The sequence below is a fragment of the Aotus nancymaae genome, unplaced genomic scaffold, assembly GCF_030222135.1.
Source record: "Aotus nancymaae isolate 86718 unplaced genomic scaffold, 86718_ANA_hifiasm-v0.15.2.pri h1tg000138l, whole genome shotgun sequence".
In the NCBI taxonomy this organism is placed as follows: domain Eukaryota; kingdom Metazoa; phylum Chordata; class Mammalia; order Primates; family Aotidae; genus Aotus; species Aotus nancymaae.
Window position 1 is genome coordinate 2,781,020 of NW_026988553.1, and position 22,158 is coordinate 2,803,177.

Sequence of the window (22,158 nt, forward strand, 5' to 3'; positions counted from 1 at the left end):
CACAGCAGAGGCCATGTTGCCAGGAGTGCTGGAGAATCGTGGCTCCGAGAACAGGGACTCAGTCCTTGGCTTTACTGAGCTTAAGGAACAAACCCCAAAGGAGGCACCTGAGTGGGCTGGATTTGCGGAGTTAGGAGCCAGGAACTGGTGGAAACCACAAGGGGGCTGGGGGGTGGGCCGTGGAGGGGACAGGGCCCATTGGTTGGAAACTAAGGCGAGGCTACAGAATTGGGCACTAGCAGGTCATCTGTGCCCCTGCCAAGCGTGGGGCAAGAGGGACAGCAGAGATGGCCTGTCCGAACACTCTGTGGGTGGGAGACTGTGGTGGAGGGAGCCCAAGGCCGTGAACTCGGGACAACGGAGACGTGAGCAAGTGCAGCCCAGGGCCGCTGGGGGGCTGCACGAGCTCCAGGGCCGCTGGGGGGCTGCACGAGCACCCAGGGCCGCTGGGGGGCTGCACGAGTGCCAGGGACGCTGGGGGGCTGCACGAGCACCCTGGCAGCCGAAGGAGCTGCAGCTCATGGGGGAAAGGGGGAAGAGGGGAAGCTGAGAGCAGGATACATGCATGTAGTCTGCCTGCCCACCCAGCACCCTGGGGGAGGAGCCCCTGGCACACAGAGATGGTCGGGTCCAAGCCTTGGCCCTGAAAAGTCTCCCTGTGTTTTCAAGAGAAAGGAGGATTCGGGTTCTGGGCAGATTCATCACCCAACCCCTAGTCTGCAAATCTTGACCGTTGGGTTGACCTGCCCCAAGGGCGGGCACTGGACAGTGGGAGAGAACAGAGGAGACGTGAACAGTGAACACAGCGAGGGCCACTTTGGCTCCCACAGGCACCTCCACCTGCCTGGCGAGGGTGGGTAGGGCACGTGACTTTGGTTCCCAGCAAATCCCTCTGAGCCACCCTCACAGGCTCGCCTCAGGAGCAGGGAAGCAAGGGGTGGGAGGAGGAGGTGTAAGTCCCAGGCCCAATTAAGAGATCAGATGGTGTAGGGCTTGGGAGCTTTTAAGGTAAAGAGGCCCAGCCTGATCCCACAGGCCGGTATAAAGTGCTGTGACGCTCAGGTGACCAGCCAGGGCTGGCTGCCGTCGGGGACAGGGCTTTCCATAGCCATGGCCCAGCAGTGGAGCCTCCAGAGGCTCGCAGGCCGGCATCCGCAGGACAACCATGAGGACAGCACCCAGTCCAGCATCTTCACCTACACCAACAGCAACTCCACCAGAGGTGAGCCACCCACCTGCCCCGCCCGAGGGAATCTCTCCTCTTCACGTCCCCACCAGCAGAGAAGGCCTTCTCCCTTAGCTTTTCTGATGACATGAATGGGGGTCCTCTCCGAATCTAGAAGGACACCACAAGATCGAATATGCGTTCTCTGGCCCCGCAGGCTTCCCAGCCCCTTTGCGGATCCGTGGCCGGGGACGAGTTTATGTGCCCTTTCTTTGTTGTCCGTACCCAAGTGCCAGGTCTGTCTTTACAGCTGAAGCCAAAGGAGGCAACACACTGACACACCCAAGGGAGGCGGGAAGGAGGGGAAGACAGTCGCAGAGGGCAAGAAACTTCTAGAACTTCAGGGTCAGCAGAGACTTAGCTGTCATTTTGTCAAACTCCATGCTTTTGGGGAGAAGAGGCTGGATTGGTGCCTAGGGCTGTCTTTCCATTTGGAGCAGTCCTGGGAGAGAGGGCTCAGGCCCAACAGAAAGCTGAAAGCTCTCATCAGGGCAGCCCGAGTTCTGCCCTTGTGAGTTGCCCAATCCAAAGAAGCTGAGGACGCCAGTGACCGCCCCACCCCGGCCCCACTCCCTGGGTCCCTCCTCCAAACCAAATTCCTTTGGTGCCTTCAAGAACATCGTGCAGGCCAGGCGCGGTGGCTCACGCCTGTAATCCCAGCACTTTGGGAGGCTGAGGCAGGCAAATCACGAGGTCAAGAGATCGAGACCGTCCTGGCCAATATGGTGAACATCATGCAGGCTGTGGTTTCCAGAAACCACGCCAGCTCCTCGGCTGCCAATAAATACCTTGCTATGGGGTGGCCAGAACCAAGTGCCAATTAGTGACAGAGTGCCCAGACCACAGCGGCTGAGGATCTGCCAGTTGACCTCAACATGACTGTGCCCAGAATTTCCTTGGTGACAATGCAACAGTCGCTTCCTAGAGATCAATGCATGATGCTTCGATGCACTCTTCAAATGTCGGAGTGGGCTTGTTTTTTGTTTTTGTTTTTTTTTTCACAAAACGTCAAGCTTCTACTAAAGTACCGGGAAGAGTGTAATGACCCCTGATACACATCACTCAGCTCCCATGGTTTCATCTCATTTCGTCTGGAACCCCTCCACTACCCTTTTCTCCTGATTCTTGGAAGCAAATCCAAGCCATCACATCCTTCCCTCTGTAAATCTTTAGTATGTTCCTCTAGGAGAAAAGGGCTCCTCTCAAAACATAACCACAAGCCATCATCACACTGACAAGTGTGACAATATTTCCTGAATAGCTTCAAATATCCTAGTAGTGTTCAAAAATGTCACACAGATTTTAGTTTGCTTGAATCGGGGCTCAGATAAAGTTCACACATTCAGATTGATTGACGTGCCTTTTGATTCTCTTTGAATCTAGACATCCCTCTCGACCTCCCTGCAGTTTATTTGTGGAAGAAACAAGTCTTTCATCCCTGGACCCTCCCACACTTTAGGAGGAGATGATGGCTCCTCCATGGCATGGTTCATCAGGCTCCTCTGACCTTGTTCATTATGATTTTTCCGTAAATTGGTAGTCGATCTGAGGGTCCGACCAGAGGCAGGTTGGATTTGTTGGTGTGTTTTGGCAAGGAGAGTGTCTCTTTTCTGGGGTGTTGGCAGCTACTGAAACTCAATGCCCAGAGCAATTAAACCACTGGGGATGGAAAATGATGACACTCGGATACCTTACCTTGTCTTCACCTATTGGTGACCAAAAACTTAACACCTTAACAGGTCTTCTTACCCTGAGGGTACAGGCCACTAGGTGGTGTAGTCAAACCAGTGTGTTTCAAGTCCCTTAGAATAGGCCCTCTCTAAGTGATAATGCCACTCAGTGGATACGCCTTTAGCTTCATTTCTTTGCTTGCTGATTTTCAGAGATTCTCTTTAAATTTAAATTTTTTTAAATTTTATTTTACTTTATTTTATTTTTTTGAGACAGTCTTGCTCTGTTGCCCAGGCTGGAATACAGTGGCACGATCTCAGCTCGCTGCAACCTTGGCTTCCTGGATTCAATTGATTTTCGTGTCTCGGCCTCCTGAGTAGCAAGGACTACAGGCACGCACCACCACGCCCAGCTAGTTTTTGTACTTTTAGTAGAGACAGGGTTTCGCCATGTTGGCCAGGCTGGTCTCGAACTGCTGACCTCAAGTGATCCACCCACTTCGGCTTCCAAAAGTGCTGAGATTACAGACACAAGCCACCGTTCCTGGCCACTTAAATTTTGTCTTATAATTGTGTAATAAAACAGTTAAAAGGTTCCACATTAAACTCTAGAAAAGAAGGCATGTTTTAGAAGTCTGGCTTCTCTGCGCCATCCTCCCCTTCCCACTCTCCCTGTACTTCCTAGAATCACTTTGCCTGGGAGTTGACTTTAATTCTCTTGCTCATTGCTTCATGAAATCAATTCCAGAACTTTCAGGAGGGAGGGACAGGCCATGAGGCCAGCTCTAGCTGCACTGGTGGCAGCTCCTGTCCCCTCCCCCACTGCTGCCTTTACCCCCACGTCCCTGCACTGCCCAATTTGGACGGTGTGGGCTGCCAGGGAAGGGCACTGGCGCCTTGTTTTGAGAGGACCAGATTGCTCTGCGCCCTGGCACTTGCCTACAGGCCAGATGTCCCCAACCCTCCCAGTCTCAGCTGCTCTTCCTCAGTTCACCCCAAGTGCTTTCCAGTTCGGGGTTCTCTGTTCTCAGGTCCGTCAGCAGCCCCATCGCTCCCCTCTGCCCCCTTCTGCATGGAGGCTGACGCCACGCAGGTCTTCAATTGTCAATGATCTGTCCCTACTGCTCATATTGGGGGTTCCTGGAAAGCCAGTGCCAGGTATCGGGGTTGCAGACATCGTCAGTGGGTTTCTGGAAGCTCCTTGTGTTAGGAAGAAGTGGGGCCCATGCACAGAGGGAAGCAGAGGCCTTGAGGGATCCCGTTGTGCTCGGGGTGAGATTTACCTGTCTCTCCTGGCCATAGCAGGAAATCCCCATTTTTCTTAAGCTAGTTTGAGTTGGGCTTTTCTAACACACAACTAAAGAATCTCTTGATACATCTTGGGACTCTCCGTGGGTGCTTCGTAAGCATGCCATGAGGCTGTGGCTTGCAGTCCCTTCAGGTAATCTGCCCAAAACTGTGTTACGACAAAGGTCCTCCCAACATGAGACGTGTAGAGCCCTAGGAAACTCCTGCCGAATACAAAAGAGACGTCATTCATTTGTAGTCCCAGCTACTCAGGAGGCCGAGGTGGGAGGATCACTTGAAGTCAGGAGTTCAAGACCAGCCTAGGCAACATAGCCAGACCCCATCGCTACAGAAATAAAAAATCAGCCATTGCGGTAATGTGCACCTGTAGTCTCAGCTACTCGAGAGGCTGAGGCAGGAGGATCGCCTGAGCACAGGAGTTCCAGGTTGTAGTGAGCTGTGATTGTGCCACTGCACTCCGGCCTGGGTGCCAGAGCCAGACTCTATCTCTATTTTTTTTTTTTTTTTTGAGACAGAGTCTCATTCTATCACTCAAGCTGGAGTGCAGTGGCATGGTCTTAGCTTATTGCAACCTTTGCCTCCTGGGTTCAAGTGATTCTCCTGACTCAGCCTCCCAAGTAGCTGGGACTACAGGCGCACACCACCATGCCCCGCTAACATTTTTGTATTTTTAGTGGAGACGGGGTTTCACCGTGGCCAGGCTAGTTTTGAACTCCTGACCTCAAGTGATTCACTTGCCTCGGCCTCCCGAAGTGCTGGGATTACAAGCGTGAGCCACAGCGCCTGGCCGCCTGTATCTCTAAATACATCATAATCATAATCAGGACACCAGTCATATCGGGTTAGGGCCCACCCTAATGACCTCATTTAAACTTGATCATCTCTGTAAAGATCCTATCTCCAAAAACGGTCACATTCTGAGGTATTGGGGTTCGGACTCCAATATATGAATTCGGGTGGGGATGCAGTTCAACTCATAACACGTTCATCGATTAATTTCCTCATTCATTTATTTTCTGAGTATCTATTGTGTGCTGGACACTCTGTGAAGATGAATGAGTCACAGTCTCTGGTGAGAAAGACAGGACTTGTAAGTGTGGCTCAGTACTGGCTGCTATAAGAAATTACCAGTCCAGGCACAGTGGCTCACAGCTAAAATCCCAGCCCTTTGGGAGGACAAGGCAGGCGGATCTCTTGAGGTCAGGAATTTGAGACCAGTCTGGTCAACATGGTAAAACCCCATGCCTGCCAAAAATACAAAAATTAGCTGGGCATGGTGGCAGGTGCCTGTAAATTCCAGCTACTACTTGGGAGGCTGAGGCAGGAGAATCGCTTGAACCCAGGAAACAGATGTTGCAGTGAGCCGAGATCACACCACTGCACTCTAGCCTGGGTGACAGAGCAAGACTCTGTCTCAAAAAACAAAACAAAACAAAACAAAAGAATTTAAAAAATTACTATAGATTGGGTGGCTTTTAAACAACAAATTTGTTTCTCACCGCTCCGGAGGCTGGAAGTCAGGGTGCCAGCGTGGTGGGCGCTGACGAGGGTCTCTTACTGGCTGCAGATTGCCAACATCTCGTTGTATCCTCACATGTAGAAAGAGAACTAGACAGCGCTCTAGGGACTCTTTAAAAAAAAAAAAAAAAGTTTTACTTAAAAAAAATTTTTTTTTTACATGAGACATTGCCATGTTTTCCAGGTTGGATTTGAAATGGGCTCAAGTGACCCTCCTGCCTTAGCCTCCCGAAGTGCTGGGATTACAGGCACGAGCCACCGTGCCTAGTTAGTTTGAACTGTTCCTAAAGGCTCAAGTGACCCTCCCACGTTGGCCTCCTGAGTAGCCTGTAACCCCAGCTTCTAGGGCCTCTTTTATAAGGGCACTGATCCCATTCACAGGGCCCCACTCACTCTGCACATATGACCTAAATCACCTCCTAATGCCATCACCTTCGGGGCTGGGATTTCAACACAGGAATGGGCACACACATTCAGATCATCATGAATGGTTTACATGTGACAGAAGGTGACAGAGGTGGGTGGCGGTCCTCCCCTCAAGGGGGTGAGTTGCCAGTAGCTGGGGAATCTGGAAAGGCTTCTGGAAGGCAAAGGCATCCGAGCTGGTCTTTCCATGAGGAAAGTGTTTGTCCATGGAAGGGCAGAGGACTCTGGGAGGTAGGAGGTGGGGCTGGGGCGAAGGGAAGGGGGAGCAGGGAAGCAGGGTGACTCTGCACGCCGGGAGTGGGGAATCAGATGGGGGAGATGATGAGGAGTTGTTTAGTGCAGTGACTGGCAGGCGATGGCCTCTGGCTTGAGGGCGGGAGGGGGAGGGGGAGGCCCTGACGGAACCGGGAGAGGTGGGATCAGCACCGGTGTAGACAGGTGGTACTGCCATCCAGCTCCCCTCTCTCCTCTGCCTCCTGCCCGCAGGCCCCTTTGAAGGCCCCAATTACCACATCGCTCCCAGATGGGTGTACCACCTCACCAGTGTCTGGATGGTCTTTGTGGTCGTCGCATCCGTCTTCACGAATGGGCTGGTGCTGGCGGCCACCATGAAGTTCAAGAAGCTTCGTCACCCTCTGAACTGGATCCTGGTGAACCTGGCGGTCGCTGACCTGGCAGAGACGGTCATCGCCAGCACTATCAGCGTCGTGAACCAGATCTATGGCTACTTCGTGCTGGGCCACCCGATGTGTGTCCTGGAGGGCTACACCGTCTCCCTGTGTGGTAAGCCAGTCAGGGCCCAGGCTCAGCGGAAACCGTTCACTCATCCTGCGAGCCCCTCCGGCCACCCCAGGATGACCTGGGCCCAGCTTCTCCCGTGGGTCTGCCTCCCTCACGTTCATATACTGAAGGGTTTGGAGGCTTCCATCTGAACCCTCACATGAGATTCAGTTCCCTCGAGTCCAGCACGCCCTGAGTTCCTCCTCTTGAGTCAGGCTCCGCCCGGGGATAGCCAGTTTGGGGCTGTGGGGCTGGTGTGGGAGGAGACAGACACAGAACCAGACAGTCCCAGAACAGCAATGAAGGATGCCGCCCTTCCAGCTCACCCGCATCTGCTTTTCCTAGGGGAGACACAATTCCTAGATCCTCTCCCCATCCCCATCACTCATATCTCTGTGGCCACGATTACACCCAGGTCAGCAGACAGTGGCCAAGAGGTACCCATGTGCCAGGCTCTGCGCTAAGGAGGGGCCCTATACCCAGACGGTGACCAGACAGTGCCATCACCAGTCCTCTTCGACAGGAAGGGGCCTGGGGCAAGTGGAGAAGGAGCAGCGGACGGCTCGGTGGGCAGCTGCCGGACACGCGGTGGGCAGGCCCAGGTCTCGGAGGCCTTGGAGGCCACGCCCACGAGCTGGGGCTTTATTTCAGGAGGAGGAGACCCCACAGCCAACAGAAGCAGCCTCTGTCCTTGCCTCCCCACCACCTTAGCAGCCTCTCCACCCCCACCCCGTTAACTGCCTCAAACTGTACCACACCAGAGAGGGCGCTTGTCCAAGTCCTAGCACTTCACCGACAGTCTACAAGGGGAGCCAAGGGAAGGTCCATCCCCAGGTCCAAGTGCTCTCTGCAGCGGGCATGGCCTCCGTGGTCCCACGGCCCTTCCGGAGTGCCCCCTGCATCTCCACCCACGTCTGTCTCCATTTCTGCCAGGGTCTCCCGCTCACCCTCGCCTCTGCCCACGGTCTGTTATTGGGCCACTCCGGCACCAAGCAGCCAGCACTTCCCCACCAGTTTCAGTCCCCGGATGCTCTTGGCCATCTGGGAAGCCTGTGGACCCCATCTCAGAAGAATTTTTGCAAACACATAAAATGAGACCCATAGGATTATAAAGGCAGCCAATTATATTGAAAAACAGTTGTCAAAGTATTAAATATTCACCAGTAACATAGTCTTTCATTAAAAGCATTTATTGGCCAGGCTCCCAGCACTTTGGGAGGCTGAAGTGGGAGGACTGCTTGCCTCCAGGAGTTTGAGCCCAGCCTGGCAACATAGTGAGACCTCGTCTCTACAACGAATAAAAACTTAGCTGGGAGTGGTGGCACACCAGTAGTCCCAGCTACCCAGGAGGCTGAGGTGGGAGGATCACTTGAGCTTGGGAGGTCAAGGCTGCAGTGAGCTGTGATGGCACCACTGCCCTCAGCCTGCGCAACAAAGTAAGACCTGTCTCAAAAAGTAAATAAAAATAAAAGCATGTATTAAAAGTATTAGTGACACCACTCAGCACTAAAGTATTAAATAACACGATCCGGCCTGACAACCATTGCTATTTCAAAGTAGCGATGAAATAAGTGACATTCGAACTGTCTGCCACCTCTGTAAATGGACAGGAAAACATCTGTGGCCTCTCTTGCCGACCAAGGCATGGGTGCTGCTAATACTGCCATGTTTGTATCGGAAGGAAATGCCCAGTGTCTGTTCGAGGTTGTTGGAAAGAAAGATGTCATTTTTTCCACCTCAGTGGGTGGAGCCCTGAATTCTGCGTGCAGACCTTTGGGGTCTAGGCAGGACAGTGGGAAGCTGTCTCCACCTACCGCAGACAGGGAGTGGGGAGAATCTGAGCCATTTACACTCGCCTAAGGGAACGTGGCTGTGTGCTGGAAGGAGGAGCGCAGGTTACTAGACGTAGCCTGATTCCTTGCTCTCGGCCGGGACAATAGCACCTCAGTGTGGCCATGCTGCTGTGGACGTGGCCATCAAGAGTTCCGTCATTAGAGGAAGGGCCATGGCCCAGAGGGCAGGCGGTGCTAACGGGGCTCCTCTGGGCCAACAGGTGCAGCTACTGGCTCTGTCTGGCTTCCTCGTGGGTGTTGATGTGTGGAGGTTGAGGACAGAGCTCCCTGAGTTTGGCTCCCAGCTTCAAGATTCCACTGGCCAAACCGGGAGCTCAAAGCTCCTGCTCCAGAGGGAGAGCAACTGAGGTTAAGAGGAAAGAAAGAAACGGAGAGGAGAGGAGGAAAACAGGGCTCAGCGGGGAAGCAAGGTGGAAGCAGAGGCAGAATGAGATGCGGAAGGAAGTGGAAAGCAGGACTTAGGGCGACAAACAGACCCAGAGGCCCGCTCGCCCTGGACCTGAAAACATTCTTTGGAGAATGAGGTTTTGCAGCTAGGTGGGCAGACGCCTCCTGATTTTGAAAGCTGTCAGCTGGTCCAGGAAGGAAGCAGTGATGTCGGAGGCTGTTGCACCTCTGCTTCGGCTCAAAGCCCTCGTCTGTCTGCTCTCTCCTAGGGATCACGGGTCTCTGGTCCCTGGCCATCATTTCCTGGGAGAGGTGGCTGGTTGTCTGCAAGCCCTTTGGCAACGTGAGATTTGATGCCAAGCTGGCCATCGTGGGCATTGCCTTCTCCTGGATCTGGGCTGCTGTGTGGACAGCCCCGCCCATCTTTGGTTGGAGCAGGTAAGGGTGCAAGACGGAGTGGGCAGGGTCAGACTCTGTGACCCTGAGGCAAATCATTCCTTTCTCTGGGCCCCTCTGAGCGTGCAATGTCTATGAATGTATGAATGTGGCTCCGTGGTCCCCAAACCTCTGGAAACATATTTCTCCCAAGCATAATCGGGTCACAGGAGCACACGGAGAAATGCCAATGAGCTCGGGCCGTGAGCACAGCTGTCAGTGAGCACACAGCGTGTTTGCATTCCACATCTCTTTCCCGCACCTTTCAGAGGCTGCTTGCGTCACAGATCCACCTGGGCCTGCAGAGCTCACGTCCTGGCCCGGCCAAGCAAGGGGCTCAAACGTCTGATTGGGAGGGACTGGATGGGACAGCATTTCGCTGTTTTATTGACAAGTTCATGAATAAGTTCTCGTGTTTGGAGAGGTAATGTTCTTTCTTCAGGAACGTTCCATCATTGTAGGGAATCTTGTGAAAGCCTGTCTCTGTCTCTCACCCTCCTCGTGTCACCATGCCCCATACAGCTGCCCAGTGAGCAGGTCCCTTTATTTCAGTCATGGTCTAGCTGACCTCAGATAAAAGACTCAGCTCTTCACAGGTGTTCTTAGAAGGTCAGGGCAAGAAGGAACCTCACACACCCTTTCCCTTTGTAAAAAGGGGGCGTGCCTGGGGAGATGAACACTATCTGTTCTGGAAGCAGATAGTGGAGATGGTTGCACAGGATCTCACTCTGTCACCCAGGCTGGAGTGCAGTGGTGTAATTATGGCTCACTGCAGCCTCGACCTCCCGGGCACAAGTGATCCTCCCACCTCAGCCTCCTGAGTAGCTGGGACTGCAGGTGCACTACTTCACCCAGCTAATTTTTTTTTTTTTTTTGTAAAGACAGAGTCTCACTGTGCGGTCCAGGCTAGTCTTGAACTCCTGGGCTCAAGCAATCCTCCTGCCTCAGCCTCCCAGTGTGCTGGGATAGGCATGAGCCATTGTGCCTGGCCTATAATGGCACATTTTATGTTATGTGCATTTTACCACAATTTTAAAAAGAGGAGAGGCATGACATCTAAAATGGACAAGGATTTACCAAAAACCCAACAGTTTCCTTCTGGGGTGATGAGAATGTTCTGGAAGCAGAGGTGGTGACTGCACAGCGTTGGGAATGGACCATTCCACAGAATTGATCACTTCAAACTGGGTAATCTCATGCAACGTGAATTTCACCTCAATTGAAAAAAACAAACCCCACCTGAGTCATCGGCAGGCCTGGGCTGAGGGTCCTGGGTCCTGGGTCGTCCCACCCTGCATCAGGACTGGCTGCCGGCCCTTCTCTCCAGGTACTGGCCCCATGGCCTGAAGACTTCCTGTGGCCCAGACGTGTTCAGTGGCAGCTCGTACCCCGGGGTGCAGTCTTACATGATGGTCCTCATGATCACATGCTGCATCCTCCCACTCAGCATCATTGTGCTCTGCTACCTCCAAGTGTGGCTGGCCATCCGAGCGGTAAGCGCCCCGGTCCCTCCTGGCCTCACCCCCTCCTGCCCCTAAGCTTCTCTGCCCCCAAATCGGTCCACTGAGACTACTAGAAAAAAAATTTTTTTTGATACGGAGTCTTGTCACCCAGGCTGGAGTGCAGTGGTACAATCTCGGCTCACTGTAACCTCCACCTCCCGGGTTCAAGCGATTCTCCTGCTTCAGCCTCGTGAGTAGCTGGGATTACAGGCATGCACCACCATGCCCGGCTAATTTTTTTGTATTTTTAGTAGAGGTGCAGTTTTACCATGTTGGTCAGGCTGGTCTCGAAATCCTGACCTCAGGTGATCCACCCGCCTCGGCCTCCCAAAGTGCTGGGATTACAGGCGTGAGCTACTGCACCTGGCCTCCTAAACTATTTTTTCAAAAATCCTTAGAGAAGAGGAATCTACCCCTGTAAGACAATATTAAGATTCAGCGAGAAGAATCAGGTGATTCCTTTGGGACAGTACCTCCGGCTGCAGTTTCAGCCCCGGCCCCTTTGTCGTCAGCTTTGTGGGATAGGAAAGGACGCACACTCCCTCTAAGGGAACAGAGGTGTTCCTTGCCCTGACCCTGGACAGCTCCCCCCAGGGTGGAAAGGCTGCCCTTCCCACAGAGCGGAGTGGAGCAGCCACATCAGCAAATGAAACCTGCAAATCAAGGCGTGTTTTTATGAGGCTGCCCGTGGAGTACCCTTGCCCCTTTCATAGGCTGTGGGGCCGACCGAGGAGCGGACGCGCGTATGCCATTTGCTCCCCCGAGCCCACTCTCCACCCTCTGTGTCTGGCCCTCTGCCCTGGGAAGCTGATCCTGTCCACAGCCATCACTGGGAGCCCCTGCAGGAAATCAGGCCAAGGGAGGTGAGGAAGGCTGGTTCTGTCTGTTAGCTGCTGGGCCCTGCCTGGCACAGGCAGTGGAAGGCCCTTCAGGGTGGTGGCTTTCCTATATGAAGCTGCCTGTGTCCACAATTGGATGGGCATGCCTGCCAAGCTCTTTCTCTAGGAGTCTGTGAGCCCGTGATAAGCCCCCTCACCTTGGGCTGAAGGCTCCCACAGGTACCCAGGCACGGCTTGGGCTGCATCAGTGTGGGCTCCAGAATGTGGCCCCAGCCCTGCCGGCCCGGCCTGGCCCTCCCCGGACTCCAGCCCTCACAGTCCCTCTCTCATCCCCACTCACCTGTGTGCCGTCAGTCCCTCACCCCTGGCAGGCAGCGGCTGGCCTCTGTGACCTCCCCAACAGCGCCTCTGCCTGGAGGCCTCAGGCATGAAGGAGTCAGCCCACACAGCTGCCCTCAGCTGCCTCGCCGTGAGTCCGGGGCAGGATTCGGTCCACAGAGCGGCCAGCCTGGCCGAGGAAGCCCGAGAGAAGTGTTCGCATTGCTCTGGCACTGCCACTGCTCTTGCTTCCCCCGCCAACTCCGTCTTGTTAGCTCCTTCACCCTCCACTCCCGGAGATCAGTTCAGGCCTCCATGTCAGGCCTGGGCACAGAAAAGGACAGTCCGTTAAGGAATCAGGTGAAGCAAAGGAGCGTCTTTGGTCCAGCTCTGGGGTCACCTCAGGCCAGGCCTAGCTGTGTGCCACCTCCAATTCTAGAAGAACTCCCCCAGGGCCAGCCCGAGGCTTCCGTGTCTCCCTGAGACCGGCTGTGCTTGACTCAGGGCTGGAAGCTGGCTGCTGGGCTACTCTCTTCCACACAACTCCCTATGCCTGGGTCACCTGCCTCTTGCTGTCCTCCAACCCCCGACTCACCGTCCCTGTCTCCCTCAGGTGGCAAAGCAGCAGAAAGAGTCCGAATCCACCCAGAAGGCAGAGAAGGAAGTGACGCGCATGGTGGTGGTGATGATCGTGGCGTACTGCGTCTGCTGGGGACCCTACGCCTTTTTCGCATGCTTTGCTGCTGCCAACCCTGGCTACGCCTTCCACCCTCTGATGGCTGCCCTGCCAGCCTACTTTGCCAAAAGTGCCACTATCTACAACCCCATTATCTATGTCTTTATGAACCGGCAGGTAAGCAACACCATCAGCAGATCCCACTGAAAACGCTGTCTGACCTAGAAGGACCCAGTGATGGCTCCACCTGGAGTCATGTCTCTGATAAGAAGCCCACAGAGCATCTGGGGGACCCTCCAGGGAAATGATCGAGAAAGGCTCAGCATGTGGCCCAGACCCAGCTAGAGCTCCAGCTGACCCTTAGCAGAAGGCTTAGGTGCGCCCTCTGGAATCCTTTATAGTCTTAGCCTGGGGGTGGCATTTCCCAAAGCCTCTGTGTGCCATGTGCTCTTCCCTTCCGGTGGCCCTAGAACTGTGGCTGCCGAGCTTCAGGGACTCTCCTGGCGTTGCGACGCTCTAGGAGTTGGTGAGCCCTAGGTACATCCAGCCTATGTGTGCCCCTCTTCTGTACAGACTCAACCCTTCTCAGCCTCCATCTCTCCATTTTCAAACCATAACCTCTAAAATGCGTCTTCCTATAAGAACAAAAGCCGGCCCTTCCTGGCTACACTTGACCAAGAGTTCAGGAGCTTTCATGAGTTCGTGGGTTAGTTCAGGCCCGGAGGCAAGCTGCTCACTCACCACCGAAGGCTGCAGGTTCCATTCAAGCGCAGCTGTGATGTGACCTGACGGTGACCAGAAGGGTGTGCAGGCACCTCCCATTTCACCCGCCCCAGCCCATCCCGTCCACTCGGCTCTTCTTTGCTCCTCCATCTTAGAGCCACTCAGCGGCTCCATGCCCTTTGGCTCGGCCTCGACTCACACAAGCCAAGTCTGCAGAGTTCATTAAGGGTTCATTTTCCCTGGTAACCTTCACACAGTAAGTAGCACGCTGATGCCCAGAGTGTAGTTCTATCCCTGACCCCTGTTTCCTGTGTTTCAAGAGGAGCTTTTCTGGGTTTCTGGAATCCTAAACTATCTTGCCAAGTGCTGTCTTTACTGGATTCTTTCCATTCTCCCTTCCACATGTCCCCTCCTACACAGACGGCTGAACTTCTGCTTCGTTTTCACCCTTTCCACATAACCATCCTGTCCTGCCACATGCTGAGAGAATTTTCTGGAATGCAGTTCCATGAGGACAGGAAATTTTGCTCAGGACAGTCTGGCACACAGTGGGTGCTCAAGCAGCAGCTGTTGAATGGATTCCTGAGCCCTATCTCCCAGCTCTTCAGCCGAGCCAATTCTGCTGTTGTTATGTTATTGATTTTTTTTTCTTTTTTTTTTTTGAGACAGAGTCTTGCTCTGTCGCCAGGCTGGAGTGCAGTGGCGTGATCTCGGGTCACCGCAACCTCTACCGCCCAGAGCGATTCTGCTGCCTCAGCCTCCCGAGTAGCTGGGACTACAGGCACACGCCACCACACCCAGCCAATTTTTGTATTTTTAGTAGAGACAGGGTTTTACAATTTGGACAGGATGGTCTCGATCTCCTGACCTTGTGATCTCCCCACCTCAGCTTCCCGAAGTGCTGGGATTACAGGCGTGAGCCACCGCGCCCGGCCTGTGTTATGATTTCAACCATTTTTTTTTATTTTGAGAGTTTTGATGACAGCGGGAGCTAGACGCGGTCAGGAGTAGGCCTGAAATATTTAGGAAATGCCTTTGGTCTGGGTCCTCAAAGCATTGTGGTTAGTTCAGCGATCACAAGAGACATGACTTCAGACATTCATATGGCCCAGATCTGTTTGGGGTGACGCAGCAAAGACAGACCCCTCCTGGTACCGGAAGACCTTGGCTGGAGAGATGAGGTAGGGGCTAGATGGTCATTATCTAGGCCTCACCTTGCCCCAGATGCATGGACTTTTCACTAACATTCCTCTGAGCTGCTCACCAGACAGTCTGGGGATAGGTCCCGACTGCCCCTTAGCTGGCACCGTGGATGAGTGTCCTGGGGCTGCCATCACAAACTACCACAAACTCAGTGGCTTCGAACGACAGAAATGGATTCTCTCACTGTTCTGGAAGCCTTGGTCTGAAATCAGGGTATTGGCAAATGGAAAGGCTCCCTATGGAGGCTGAGAGGGGAAGCGGCCCCAGTCTCTGCTCCCAATGCCGGGGTTGCTGGCAGTCCTCGGCGTTCCCTGACTCAAAGGTGTGTCGCCCAGTCTCTGCCTTCATCTTCATGTGGGCTTCTTCCCTCTGTCTGTGTGTCCGTGTCCAGGTGTTCCTTTTCTTATCAGGACACCAGTCATTCGACTAGGGCCCACCCTACTCCAGTGTGACCTCGTCTTAACCTGAACACATCTTTTGGGGGACACACTTCAACCCAGTATAGTCACCATCAACTGCTAAGTTGGATGACTTTAGACGGCCATCCCCGCGTGTGAGGGAGAAGTAACCCGAGACTTCCTCCACCCCCCATGCGAAGGGAAGGCTCGGGCGCGTGCACTCAGCACAGGGCTCCACCCTTCTCCGCTCTGCCCAATAACATTTTCTGTCCTTCCAGTTTCGAAACTGCATCTTGCAGCTTTTTGGGAAGAAGGTTGACGATGGCTCTGAACTCTCCAGCGCCTCCAAAACGGAGGTTTCATCTGTGTCTTCCGTGTCACCTGCATGAGGTCTGCCTCCTACCCGTCCCACCCATCAGGGCTTTGGCCACCTCTCCCTTCCCCCTCCTTCTCTATCCCTGTGAAATAAATGTAATTTATCTTTGCCAAAACCAACAAAGTCACAGAGGCTTTCACTGCAGTTTGGGGCCGCCTGAGCCTCTGCGTGTGCAGGCACTGGGTCTCGAGAGGTTCACAGTTAGTAAAGCACCCTTTACTCGCAAGGGGAGTAAAGGGTGCTTCACACACTTTCATCCTTCCCGAGCCTCATGTCTACCAAGGGTGTGAAAGAATCCTGGCAAAACAGAGTTAGTGTGAGGTGGGTGGGCGTCTGCATCCATTTCACAGGGGCTGTCTGGGGAGGGTTTGCTGGGTGACCTCGACATCCAGGATGCAGGAGCGAGCTAGCAAGCAAAGACAGGTGGCCCTCCTGCCCCCTTAAGGTCCATCTGCTGGAGGCTCAGAGTCCTTGGGGTACAGCCACCTCTGCCAGGCCAGGACCCCAATCCCGATCAGCATCTGCACGGTGCAAGTGCGCAGGTGTGAGTTGACCAGTGACAAGGGGCAGGCACACAAGGTGGAGACAAAGACCAAGAGGACGGTGGTCAGCGAGAGGAGAAGGCTCAGGAACCTGAACACCACCTGTAGGGGACGGCTTCGGAGGTGCTCCGCTGCCTCCAGCTGGGTGACTTGCGGTAGCGTCTCCAGCGTGGATATTCGGCTCTTGAAGGTCTCCATGATCTCCTGCAGGAGGTGAAAATGCACGCACCACAAGTCAGCACAGAGCTGTGGTTGTTCACTGAGTTCCTAGGGGCGCGCAGCAAGTACTGTGGAGTGGGTATTCCAGGAGGGAAGCAGAGCCGAGTGCACAGCCACACAGAGGGGGAGGGCACAGGCGCTCCAGCAACAGGGAAGGCTTCATCTGGCCCGGACGCACTCCCCCACCCACTGTCTCCTGAGGCCAAGGACCGGGTCAGGACACAGCTATCGGGGACGGGAGTAGGTGCTATGGGAATGGAAGAGCGAGGAGAGGGAAGCCAGGTCTGTCTGAGGAGTGCTTCTCAGAGGGCGCTCCCTACACCTGCAGCAGCAGAGGCAGCAGCGCCACCCCAGATCTCCCGAGTCACAGGCTCACTGGCGAGCACTGCAGCACAGAAGGAGCAAAAGCGGCTAAGCCAGATGGTGGGAAGCGGAGCGTGAGTGCAAAGATCAGATGCAGCTAGCTCTGAAACAAGTGTGTGTGGCCACTGAACCCTCAGGAGGGGACAGCTCGAGGACCCATGTCTTGCTTTGGTTTGAGGGTATCAGAATGGATTCGCTCATCCCTCTGTCCTCCTCACAAGGTTCCCCCAGGAAGTTCTAACCCACATTTCCTTGGCTCTCTCATGGGACAGATAGGCCATTTTCTCTTCCATGCAGGCCAGATTGTGTTTGAGGTTGTAAATCTCATCCAGGTGTCCCTGCAGGCGAGCATTCACCTGTCCTTCCATCAACACGTGTCTTGGGAACAAAAGAGAAAGTAAGATTCCTTCAGTACCTCTCCCAGAGCTCATGCCCACAGCGAGGGGCCCTGCACCTACACTAGATTCGCATTCTCCCTCCCTGGGCTCGAGGGAAACCCTGCCTCCCACTCCAGGTCTGCCTGGGAATGTCCCAAACACACACCAGCCAAACGCACACCAATATTCATATATATTTTATATGTAGTTACTCTTCTGTAACAGCTTTACAGAAACAGCCATAGACTAGAAGTTGTAGAAATGAAACTGTGAACTATCTGTGTGTGCCCTCAAATGCCACAAATCTCCCAGGACCAGTGTTTAGCACGAAGTTGAGCCTATAGAAATATGGTGACTATAGGGATTGAACAGTCACAAAAGGCCACAGATTCCAGTTCGATTCCATTAATACCACATGTCCAGAATAGGTAAATCCATAGAGAGGAAGCAGATTCGTGGGTGCCAGGGGCTGGAGGTCGGGGGTGGGGAGTGGCTAATGAAAATATTGAGGAATCTGATAGTGGTGATGGTTGAACAACTCTGTGAATATACTAAAAACCAGTGAATTGTACACTTTAAATGGGTGAATTTTATGGTATGTGAATTATATCTCAATAAAGCTGTTATTTAAACAAAAAAAAAGTGAATCGTGGCAACAGTCGCACAACTCACTAAATTTACTAAAAAACATTGAAATGTAGTTAAAATTGTGCATTTTATAATATGTAAATTATATCTCAATAGAGCTGTTAAAAAACCACAAGCAGCCGGGCGCGGTGGCTCACGCCTGTAATCCCAGCACTTTGGGAGGCCGAGGCAGGTGGATCACGAGGTCAAGAGATCGACACCATCCTGGTCAACGCGGTGAAACCCTGTCTGTACTAAAAAAAAAAAAAATGCAAAAATTAGCTGGATGTGGTGGTGTGTGCCTGTAATCCCAGCTACTCAGGAGGCTGAGGCAGGAGAATCACCTGAACCCAGGAGGCGGAGGTTGCGGTGAGCCGAGATCGCGCCATTGCACTCCAGCCTGGGTAAGAAGAGCGAAACTCCGTCTCAAAAAAAAAAAAAAGAACTGCAAATAGTAAACCAAGAGCAAATAACCCAATATAAAGACACTAAAGGGTAGCCACGGACCATTCAGACAGGACGAAAAACGAAAGGCAATAAACGTATGAAAAATGCGTAACTGCAAGGTGATCAGGGAACAGCGATGATTAAATACTATTTTCTCATCCACCGGAACGCCAAAAATTACAAAGCCTAACAATGTCCAGGGTTGGCGAGAATGCAGCGGTTTTTTTTTTTGTTTTTTTTGTTTTTTTTTTTTGTGACATGGAGTTCCTTTCTTGTTGCCCAGGCTGGAGTGCAATGGCGAAATCTTGGCTCATTGCAACCTCCATCTCCCAGGTACAAGCGATTATCGAGTCTCAGCCTCTCAAGTACCTCGGATTACAGGCATGCGCCACCATGCCCGGCTAATTTGTTTGTATTTAGTGGAGATGGGGTTTCACCACGTTAGTCAGGCTTGTCTCAAACTCCTCACCTCAGGTGATCCACCCTCCTCGGCTTCTCAAAGTGCTGGGATTACAAGTATGCGCCACTGCGCCCGGCCTTTTTTTTTTTTTAAGACGGAATTTCGATTTTGTTTCCCAGGCTGGAGTGCAGTGGCGTGATCTCGGCTCACTGCAGCCTCCACCTCCCGGGTTCAAGCGATTCTCCTGCCTCAAACTCCTGACTAGCTGGGGCTGCAGATGCCCGACACCGAGACTGACTAATTTTTGTATTTTTAGTAGAGACTGGGTTTCACCATGTTGGCCAGGCTGGTCCGGAACTCCTGACCTCAGATGATCCACCTACCTCGGCCTCCAAAAGTGCTGGGATTACAGACCTGAGCCACCATGCCCGGCCGCCCAATTAAAAATTTAAACACTCATTCCCTTTAACCCAGCGGAACATGGGTACTCAAGGGCATTCAGCCTGTGCCCTGACCAGGCAGCGCGACTTGAGCTCACGCAGAAATTTGGCATTTTTGTACCAAGAAACGGCACTTGAGCTCCTGAGGCGGGGAGAAGAGCTGAGACTTACATAGGGGCTAGCGCAGGCACGGCCGGACGTGCGACATTTCAGACAGAGGGCGAGCACATTCCGCACATTCCCTAGTTACCTACATATCTGCTATTTTGCATCCTTCAACCCACATCTCCTCATTTCCCCTCCCACCTCCAATGTTTCATTCTCTACCTCAGTCTATTTGAGTCCCTAAGTTATACAGTCTACATATGAGATCATTGAATCTTTTTCTTTCTGTCTGGATTATTTAACTTAGTGTGATGTTCTCCAGGTTCATTCATGTTGTGGCAAATGTGACGATCTCCTCTTTTTTAAGATTGAATGATATTTTGTTCTGTATAACTATATGTAACTACACCCCCCCAGCCCCCCCCCCCACATCACATTTTTAAATCCATTCATCCATTTATGGGCATTTAAGCTGTTTCTGTATCTTGGCTACTCTTAATAATGCTACAATGAATATGAGACTGCAGATATATTTGCTTGTTTAGACAGAGTCTCACTCTGTCGCCAAGGCTGGAGAGCAGTGGTGTGATCTAGGCTCACTGCAACCTCTGCCTCCTGGGCTCAAGTGAAACAACAGCAGCATTCGGTTTTCTCTACATCCCATTCACCCCAACCCCTCCAAGCCCAGGGAGTTGTCAGGGGTGGCACTTTGTGATGTCAGAGCCATCCCAGGACTGCCACTGGCTGGGACACTGCCTGTATGATCAAACAAAGCTCAAGGGCGTGGCTCTGCCTTGTCACCAGGAGGGCATATATAGGGAGGGCAAGAGCTCTGGGACAACCCGCTGGCAAGCCTCAGTATAGCTGGGGATTTATTTACCCTAAAAAAGAGCACAGTAGGAGACATCCTACAAGCAGCCGTAATTATGGAAGATTCAACCCCAAGCTCTAGCGGGCTGAAGAGGAAGCGTCCCTGTGCATCTAGTGATGAAGGAAGTGATGAGGTAAGATTGTTCAGTTTTGTAGGGAAGGCTAGGGTGAAAGAAGGACACATAGAGAGGGGGCGGCTCAAATAGCAGCACAGAAATATTGCAGAAACCTGTGGAAGTGGGGGGCCAGCTTAATGTCATAGCCCACCGCCGCTTACAGGCTGGGGTACCTATAGACATGGGTGGGAGGGATCTATGCAGCATGGTTTGCTGACCAGCAGGTTATTTATGAGATGTTCTTATGATCAGGTGGTTTGGCCCTTTTTCTGGTGGGATATCATTGTGGTGTTCCTCAGAGCTTTGCCAAGCAAGATGTGATAGGGATGTTTCTTTAGTCGGGCCTTTGTCTGCCTTGTGCTCAGGTGGTTAGGCAGGATGCTGCTCATGGCCTCAACCCCATGGAATGTTTCACTTTGAGGACAAGGCCTGTAAAATAGCCAAGAGCTTACAAAATGGCGCAGTTTGGACTAACACAGATGACCCTAGCCATGCTCCTCTTGTTCTTCCCCATAGATCCCTACCCTATGGTTTCACCTCGGTTTCTCTGGCACAAACCCCTTTCTCAAACTGCCTTCTTCCTCACAAAGCCCTCCCAGCTATCCAGTCTCTACTCTATTCACCCAAAATAATGGCTTTCTGGCCTCCCCCTCTTTTCTTACCAGAAGCAGGAGACAGTGAAAACAGACTTAGATACTGAAGAAAGTCTGAAGAAGACCAAGAAAACAAAATATTCAACAATATTAGAATCTTCGAACAAGAAGGATGAGAAAATAAATTCAAATCAACTGGAGAATGACCAGAAAAAAGAGAAAGACGCTGATCCAGTCCAAGAGAAGAAGAAGGATGAAGACGACCTAAACTCATCTAAAGAAGTTTCCCAGGAGGAGGAAGATACAGACTTCCAGGAAACATCTTCACTAGAGGATGAAGATGCAGCCAACTCCTCTGAAGAAAGTTCAGAGGAGCATGTGGAGTATTAATCCGCTGACAGAAACCAAAGTGGACAAATCATCACCACTGATGATGATGATTATAATAAAATCAAACGTCAGCCACCGACTGTGTATATCTCTGCCTGTTTTCTGATGGTAGGGAAGATGGGAGGGGAGAAGTAGGCATTTGGTAAGGGAGGGGTGTGAGGTTCTGTAGGGTTGGTTGACAGACCCACAGGTTAACAGTTAGCCAGACATTGTAACTAAGGACTAGGGGAGGTCTGATTCTTGGGGACCATTTTTCTTCTTAAAATTTTATCTCACAGGAGAGGAAGAAAAGGGCTTGATGTTTCTTGGAGTGTATGAATGTGTAGAAGGGCATATAAAGAGTTCTGTGTTGGCTGGATGCAGTGGATCACACCTATAATCCACACACGTTGGGAGGCCGAGGTGGGAAGGATCACCTGAAGTCAGGAGTTTGAGACCAGCCTGGCCAACATGGCAAAACCTTCTCTCTATTAAAAAAAAAAATCACAAAAATTAGCCAGGCATGGTGGCAGGCACCTGTAATCCCAGCTACTCAGGAGGCTGAGGCAGGAGAATCGCTTAAATCCCAGAGGTGGTAGTTTCAGTGAGCTGAGATCACACCACTGCACTCCAGCCTGGGGGATAGAGCAAGACTCTGTCTCCAAAATAATAATAAATAAAATGAAATAAAAAGATCTTCATTGTACGTATGTGACAGTGACGCTCTTTCCAAAATGAAGACATCAAAATCACCACTTCCAGGCCATATACCTCATAGCGGTGTGGGTTGTAACTCACCCAATGCTGTGAGCAACTGAAAGGACCGAAAGAACTAGAATCCTCAACCTACATAAAGTAAGACAGCAGGCCACAGACACTAAAATGATGGTGTTTGGAAGCCGTGGTCCCACTACTGGCGCATTTCCCTGTTAAGAAATTCTAGGTGGAGCAGTAGCCTACCAAATGTGGTGGGACACATTTCGCTGGGCCCAGGGCCCCTGCTGCTCTCCACAGCCTCTGGACACGGCACCCTTCATTCCGCTGCTTCAGCAC

The 22,158-nt window shown here is 52.4% G+C and overlaps 3 protein-coding genes across 3 annotated transcripts; 2 read left to right on the forward strand and 1 right to left on the reverse strand.

Moving 5' to 3' along the window:
• Window positions 1-1,021: 1,021 nt before the first annotated feature.
• LOC105707118 (medium-wave-sensitive opsin 1) lies at window positions 1,022-17,980 on the forward strand. Its single transcript, XM_012437920.2, has 6 exons — window positions 1,022-1,222; window positions 6,634-6,930; window positions 9,437-9,605; window positions 10,930-11,095; window positions 12,875-13,114; window positions 15,540-17,980. Exons 1-6 carry the CDS (start codon window positions 1,111-1,113, stop codon window positions 15,648-15,650), a joined length of 1,095 nt encoding a protein of 364 aa, XP_012293343.1. The 5' UTR covers window positions 1,022-1,110; the 3' UTR covers window positions 15,651-17,980.
• Window positions 16,078-17,129, reverse strand: TEX28 (testis expressed 28). Its single transcript, XM_012437922.3, has 2 exons — window positions 17,004-17,129; window positions 16,078-16,383 (listed from the first exon to the last, which is right to left on the reverse strand). The coding sequence occupies exons 1-2, from the start codon at window positions 17,127-17,129 to the stop codon at window positions 16,078-16,080; spliced, it is 432 nt and encodes a 143-aa protein (XP_012293345.2).
• A 960-nt stretch (window positions 17,981-18,940) lies between the features above and the next one.
• LOC135272830 (sperm protein associated with the nucleus on the X chromosome N1-like) lies at window positions 18,941-21,205 on the forward strand. The gene is made up of 2 exons (XM_064371489.1): window positions 18,941-20,161; window positions 20,809-21,205. Exons 1-2 carry the CDS (start codon window positions 20,084-20,086, stop codon window positions 21,124-21,126), a joined length of 396 nt encoding a protein of 131 aa, XP_064227559.1. The 5' UTR covers window positions 18,941-20,083; the 3' UTR covers window positions 21,127-21,205.
• The last annotated feature ends 953 nt before the right edge of the window (window positions 21,206-22,158 follow it).

Excerpts from the sequence above, each read along its gene's own strand:
- LOC105707118 (XM_012437920.2), top strand. The coding sequence starts at position 1,111 with ATGGCCCAGCAGTGGAGCCTCCAGAGGCTCGCAGGCCGGCATCCGCAG. Across the intron at positions 1,223-6,633 it reads CAACAGCAACTCCACCAGAG|GCCCCTTTGAAGGCCCCAAT; the intron begins GTGAGCCACCCA and ends TCCTGCCCGCAG. Across the intron at positions 13,115-15,539 it reads ATGTCTTTATGAACCGGCAG|TTTCGAAACTGCATCTTGCA; the intron begins GTAAGCAACACC and ends CTGTCCTTCCAG.
- TEX28 (XM_012437922.3), bottom strand. The coding sequence starts at position 17,129 with ATGGAAGGACAGGTGAATGCTCGCCTGCAGGGACACCTGGATGAGATT. Across the intron at positions 16,384-17,003 it reads AGAGAGCCAAGGAAATGTGG|GAGATCATGGAGACCTTCAA; the intron begins GTTAGAACTTCC and ends CACCTCCTGCAG.
- LOC135272830 (XM_064371489.1), top strand. The coding sequence starts at position 20,084 with ATGGAAGATTCAACCCCAAGCTCTAGCGGGCTGAAGAGGAAGCGTCCC. Across the intron at positions 20,162-20,808 it reads GTGATGAAGGAAGTGATGAG|AAGCAGGAGACAGTGAAAAC; the intron begins GTAAGATTGTTC and ends TTTTCTTACCAG.